This window comes from Panicum hallii, chromosome 9 (assembly GCF_002211085.1).
Source record: "Panicum hallii strain FIL2 chromosome 9, PHallii_v3.1, whole genome shotgun sequence".
NCBI classification, from domain to species: domain Eukaryota; kingdom Viridiplantae; phylum Streptophyta; class Magnoliopsida; order Poales; family Poaceae; genus Panicum; species Panicum hallii.
This window is the reverse complement of record NC_038050.1, coordinates 52544887-52551618: the sequence shown is the minus strand read 5'-3', so window position 1 is coordinate 52551618 and position 6732 is coordinate 52544887. Positions and strand designations below refer to the sequence as shown.

Below are 6732 nucleotides of genomic sequence, written 5' to 3'. Positions count from 1 at the left end.
TTATTGATTAGAATGAATGGGCCAAGCCCATAACTCCAACAATTTCTACAAGTCTTTCATTTCTCTCTTTCAAATATTGTGGCTTTGCTACCCTGTGAGGGTAGTAGATTTGCAAGATGAACTCTGTGTTGTCATTTTAAAGGCATCTTCCCCTTTCCTATCAATAGCAAGCACAAACCAATCTTCCAGGTGCTTTTTATGACAGCTCTTTAATTTGTTTGTTATACTTCCAAGGGTATCGAAGAATGTCCATGGCCATTTGACTTCAATTATCATGAAGAACATACGTCCTAGCTAGCACTCCGTACTTCTGTATAGCTCTAGCTGCCAAAATGCTAGTGTAGTCGAGTAGGCAGTGAGTAGAGCAGGGTACGAGACGAAGAGGAACAGGTTCAGGTGCAGGTGCATGGAAAACAACTCGACCAACAAATCAACACAAGATCAAGATAGGTAACGTTCAAGACTTGAAAGATACATGCATGTCTGACATGAAAACGAATTGGATTAAGATTCACCTTTTCTTTTTGCAGTGATCAAGGAATTAATGTCGAAAAGGACAGCGAAATAACAGCATTGGAACATCACGTGTTACTTAAAAAAGGCAGCTTCAGCAGGATTCTTCTCTCGCTTTATTTGCATTCTGGTAAATTGTATAAATACATACAACGTTCGGCCATCCAGACATCCCGTAAATTGTCATGATAAAATTCCCTCTACAGAAGTAGAAAAATTCTCATTGACCCAGGGTAGAAAACTATAATAATTAATCTTGGTTGCAACCAGCTAAAATGCATACATTATGGTATACACAGCTTCGTAAGGAAATCCATGGAGAATGGTTAGTAAAGGCTCCTTTGAAGTATCCATATGTATACCCACACCTTGAAAGACAGGTTTCTGATCGTGTTTTCTAATGCACAATCAGATAAAGAAACTTGTTTTGTCATCCTGAGACCAACCACTGACTTTGTACAGTTGCACCAGCATTTTGCTGATATTCCCTAACTAGCCTAAAACTCCATGAAAGGAACTAGTTATTGAGCTAGAAAAGAGATGCGATCTGATTTCAACTGAAGATCTCCACACGATGTCAAAACTGTCGAAAGCACAAAGTCATCAACATCATACCCTTCTTGCTTCATTAGGTACATGTATTTTAAAGCCTCTTCGCTGAGCCCATTCTGGGTAAATCCTGTAATCATGACTTTCCATGTTACTAAGTTGTGCTCTGGCATGGCATCAAAGACTCTTCGAGCTTCATCAACTTCCCCACACCGCATATACATATCAATAAGTGAACATCCCACAAACACATTTGAGAAAGCTTGGGTCTTGTTAACAACACCATGGATCCTCTTTCCATCTTGCAGAGCTTCCAATCTGGCACAAGCTTTCAAAGCTGAGGAATAAGTGTAATTATTTGGTGTCACACCATCCCATAACATCTCATCTAATGATTTAAGCGCTTCAACATTATGGCCAAGATTGTTGTAACCTGAAATCATAGCTGTCCATGCAACAGCATCGCGATCAGGCATTGCTTCTAGAATTCTTGCAGCATATGTGTGCCCCCCACATTTGGAGTACAACCAAACAAGTGTACTCCCAATTTGTAGATTATCTTCCATACGGTTCTTTATTATCTGCGCATGCAGTTCCTTTCCAAGATGTATTGACTTCATAGATCCACAAGCACTTAGGAGACCGACAATGGTGAGGTTGTTAACAAATACTCTGCGCATCTTCATCTTTCGGAACAGCAAGACAGCTTCTTCACCGAAGCCACTTTGCGCATATCCAGAGATCATTGAAGTCCATGTAATTGTGTTTCTTCTTGGCATCTTATCAAACACCGCCTGAGCATCAAATACCTCACCACATCTGGTATACATAGTAACAAGAGCACTCCCAACATGGATATCATATTTGTATAGCTTCTTCACCACTGCACCATGCAACTGCTTCCCAAATCTTAGAGCCTTCTCTTCCGCACAAGCCTTGAGGACGCTACACACAGTGAACTCATTGGGGCGAAATCCCTCGGCCACCATGGTTGGGAACATCTGAAGAGCTTTGTCCCCATGCCCATGCTGCACATAAGCCGTGATCATCGTTGTCCATGAGACAACATCACGGGAGGCCATCCTCTCAAACACTGTTGAAGCAGCGGCAACATCTCCACATTGAGCATAGAAGTGCGCGACCGCACTGTCCACTATCACATTGCTCCACCCACCCTTCACAACACAACAGTGCACCTGTCGCCCCATCTTAGCATCGCACCGCTCCCCACAAAATTTCAACAGGCAAACAAAAGTCAAGCTGTTACCTTGCATTCCTGTGGCCAGCATACCCAAGAACAGCCTCACAACCTCACCGTGGCGGCCAAGCTTCCGATACCCGTTCATCATCGCAGTCCACGACACGACGCTCTTCTCGGGCATTTGGTCGAACACCATCCTCGCATCTGCAACCTCATCGAACGTCAAGTAACCGCTGATCAGATTGTTGGACACGAACACTCCAAGGCTGTCGAGCGACCGCAGAGCAACCGCGTGCACTCTGCGGACACCGGCTGCGCTCCGGCAGGAACGCAGCCAGAACGCGACCGCCTCAGCGTCCGGCAGCGAGGGCGCAGCCGACCCCGGAAAATCCCCTCTCGGGTCTTCATCCGTAGGGTCCCCGTGGCCATCGGCCCGGTGGGATTGGGTGGGCAAAGATTGGTTCTTGGACTTGAAAGCTTGCGCTCTGACGGGGTGGAACTTGCTCTTCTTGCTCCTCCCCTTCTCGCCGGAGCTGAGCACGATTAGAGGCAAGCTGCTCGGGTGAAGTGGCGGGGGCGGAGGGCAGGTCTGGATTCGAGGGCAAAATGGAGAGCAGCAGAGTAGCATCTGGGTTCCTTCCCCGTTCCGGGGAGCGCGTCGACTCGGAGGGAGAAGAGGCAAGAGCAGAGCGAAGGCGCGAACAAGCCGGAGGCAGCAGGGGCGGCGAGGCAGAGGAAGAGGCGGGTGCTGGTGCCACCGCGGAGAGGAGGTGGCCGGCGGCGGCGGCGGCTGCCGGCGAGGCGAGGCGGTGCGGATGGGAGGCTGAGTGGGTGAGCTGGTTTTGATTTTGTGGGGAGAGTTCAGATTTTTTTTGGGTAAGTGGTCACACTTCCACATGTCCAGGGTTTAAGGCTCCATTTTCAATTTTGTTTCGTTCTTATATTTGATATAAAATTTAGGATGTGGCCCCACATGTCATACTGCGGCCACAACTGAATGAAAAGGATTTCAAAATGGGCCGCATTTGTTTAAATAACCTATGTAGCTGACGCTAACCAAACAACAAATTTAGTTGACCTTAACCTAGCATAACTCGATGCAACATGCACTTGCATGAACAAGAGAGAACAAAAGAAAATTTGACATGCCAAATTATTCCATTTCAAAAGCTGAGAATTTGGCATCACTTAACACCATCGTAGAGGAATTAATCCTCTCAATTCTCCTGGAAAACGGATTAACTGAATAAGATCTTAGGTATGAAAATGATCAAAACCGTTCAGAAAAACCCTAAGCACTTCCACTTTTGTATGTCTTTCCAAAATTAAACATCAAAATCAGGAAAGCCAGATACATAACTGGTATCGTGATGTCAGAAACGAAGACCGTCAAGTACTGGGGCCAAATGGATAACAATCATGAGCCGATAATTGATTTCACGAACATCAAACCACGTAAGCACGAGTTCATAGTTCAGTAAAACGTCTCCACAACAGGAGTTTTGTGTCAAGAGTCTTGAGATTGTACCATTCATAAATTACAATACAGTCAGCATAGTAATGCAGCCTTCTCCTAAATCTATGTTAGAAAAAGACCACACAACTGCACGCAAAAAGAAGAATGTAAGAGACCAAAAGGAGCTGGGTAAAAAGAAGATGGGTCTGCTCTCACGTGCAGCGAAAATAAAAATTAAGGAAAAGAAAACTGGAAAAAAAATCACTTTGCAACATATGGCGGATGCAGGTTTGGAATTTAGTGGGGCTCTTCCCCATCTCTCTCTTTTCTTGGATCTCCTCCCCCTCCAATGGCGGCATGGACTGGTGGGCTGGTTGCTATCCGTCGCCAATGAATACCCACCCAAGCAATATGCTGTGCTATCGACGACAGGCCCAGCAGCCCACTAGCTACTCTACTCCTCAGGAGCCGACGAGACCCACTGCGCTGCATTTTTTTGAGTTTTTTTTAAAAAGGTTAAAAAAATTAAAATTCTAAAAAGGGTGCCAGAATAATTTGAAAAATGGGTGCCTCCCGTCCGTTGATTGGGCGGGAGGCGTGGGGCCGGGGACATCCCGCCCATCCAGAGGGCGGGATGTTCCAAAAAATTTTTGCAGGCCCCTCCCGAGGGCCCCTTCGCGAATAAGAAAGTTTCTTATTCGCGAAGAGGTCCCTGAGGCAGGGATCCCGCCCGGTCAGAGGGCGGGAAGCATCCCGCCCGCCCAGTGGGCGGGAGGCGTGCGGCATCCCGCCCGGCCAGTGGGCCGGATGTTGGCTGTTTATTTTTTTATTATTTTTTGTTGGAATTTATGATTTACAATCTATTTGAAATTCGGACTATTTTCAAATACAATATTGATTCGCCATGCTCTTTTGTATACATAAAAAATTAAATTTAATTTTACGAAGAAGATTACTCTATCTAAAACTCGTATGAAGATGGTTAAACGATAACGTTTTGCGACGTAGAATCCAAATATTACGATAGTACGATAGATCAACCAATTAAAAAGAAAATAGTATCATACAAAAACAGTTTAAATATAAAAAATCCACCGAATCAGGAGTATCTACCCTGCATGTCCCGGACCTCGCGCTCTCTTGGTCCTCCCCCTAGTTCTAGCCCGTCGGCGTATGTGGTCCTCCGAGTACGTAAATGCATCTGGAGCACGGTGAGGACGAGACGAAGGAGGTGCAGGCGTGAACGGGTCATCCTAGGACTGTGCACCTGGAGCGTCATACGTCTGGGATGGACCAATGATGTCAGGCTCGGCGCCGCCGCCCACCAGCTCGGACCAAGTGGCGGAGCCGCCCTCCCAGTCGTCCCAGTCCGGCACACCGAATGGACCACCGTATGCAGGAGCTCCCGTCGACCATGCATGCTGAGCATAGCTCTGAGAGTACGGTGCAGCTGGTGCAGCTGGCATCGAACGTGACGGGAGAGACGTTCCTGGAGCATAGGCACCAAACGTCTAAGGCTCCATTCTTGCAGGAGGAGGTCCCATTGCCGTCGAGTGCATGACTATAAAAAGAAACGAAATTAGTCGTGTAAATCAAATGTGATCGAAATGGCAATTATAAAGGATTTACAGTTTGAACTAGCGGTAGTACCGCTGGACGCTGCGTGCGGTGCTGCAGAGGTCGACGGGCCAGCTGTGTACACGTGGGCGGACGCATGAGATGTACTGGAGGCCCCCACGTCGTCTCTGCCGCGACATGTCAGTGCACGTAACGCTCGCGTCAAATTGTCTTGAATCTTACGCAAGCTGTCCTTGTACTGTGCCTCCGGTACACGTACTCCACGTTCAAGCAACGTGATCTGAGATGTAGCTTCGACCTCCGCGAAGTTGATCAGATCAATCTGCATACGTAATGGGATGCAGAGTAATATTGTTATCGATCTTTTATAAAAAAAGATTTAATAATTCAAGTTGCGAAAGACGTACCGTGCCACGCTTCTCCTGATCACGGTACGAGGGATACGTGTCCGAGATGGTCGGCTGGTGCTGATGCTCCGCGTCATCAATACGTGAAAGAGTGACGTACGGACGCGTGCGAAGGAGGTACTAGCGGAGGTATGCGGCGTATGACGCCTCCGTGTGTGGCTGCCCCTCGTCCCACACATCGTCACGTGCGTCAAGCCATCCTTCTACGTACTCCTGCATCTTGACGACCCAGTTGATCTCGTTGGCATGATATCCCCTGCGCGAATATCTGTTGCAAATATTTGAAAGACAACATTGCTTAATGATAACGAATATATAATTAATACAAAACGAGTTATCTCAAACTTACTCGTGTACGTTGCGTGGCACGGCCTGGAACGCTCGAGGTAGGAGAGGAAAGTGCTGTCGTCGCCCGAACTGCCTCATCACACGCTCGACGCAGTACGGCTCGACGAGAATATCGAACACTAGGTTCGCCTTTGTCAGCCAGTGAAGCGTCCCCCCCATCAGGGAAGACTTAAAAGTGTCAATTTATCAGTCCCAGGAGGCTGATAACACTTTTATTACATCAGATGGTACATCACCGTACAACTCTACGCGGTAATGGGCAGTGAAGCGCCACTATCGCGAGGATTACAACCAGAACCCACACTACTACACTAGCTACGAAAAGAGAATCATCAGAGTCTTGCGCCATGCGGAATCCAACGGTGGCCACAGGCAAGACTGGGTGCAGGACGAAACCCTACTCGTTGTCTTCGGGGACGTAATCTGGGTCTTCCACTGTAAAAAAAAATAGGAATGGGGTGAGTACGAACGTACTCAGCAAGTCCAATCACACCCACGGAGGGGGGTATAACAGAGATTAATGCAAAGGACAATCCAAGGGTACGGTTAGGGTTTATTTGCGGAAAAACTCGGTTATATGCAGGGGTTCATTTTGAAAACATTTTCAAAACAAGTTTCCCAATACCAAGGAGCACACAGTGTTGATCCACACAGGATCCAAGTTTAAATCTGCTACCGGA

At 47.2% G+C, this 6732-nt stretch overlaps 1 protein-coding gene across 1 annotated transcript; it reads right to left on the bottom strand.

Moving 5' to 3' along the window:
• Positions 1-606: 606 nt before the first annotated feature.
• On the bottom strand, positions 607-3129 carry LOC112877651 (pentatricopeptide repeat-containing protein At4g18520, chloroplastic). The gene has a single exon (XM_025941998.1). It carries the CDS (start codon positions 2889-2891, stop codon positions 1035-1037), a length of 1857 nt encoding a protein of 618 aa, XP_025797783.1. The 5' UTR covers positions 2892-3129; the 3' UTR covers positions 607-1034.
• Positions 3130-6732: the final 3603 nt, after the last annotated feature.

Bases quoted from the DNA above. Each gene is read 5' to 3' on its own strand.
- LOC112877651 (XM_025941998.1), bottom strand. From the start codon at position 2,891: ATGCTACTCTGCTGCTCTCCATTTTGCCCTCGAATCCAGACCTGCCCT.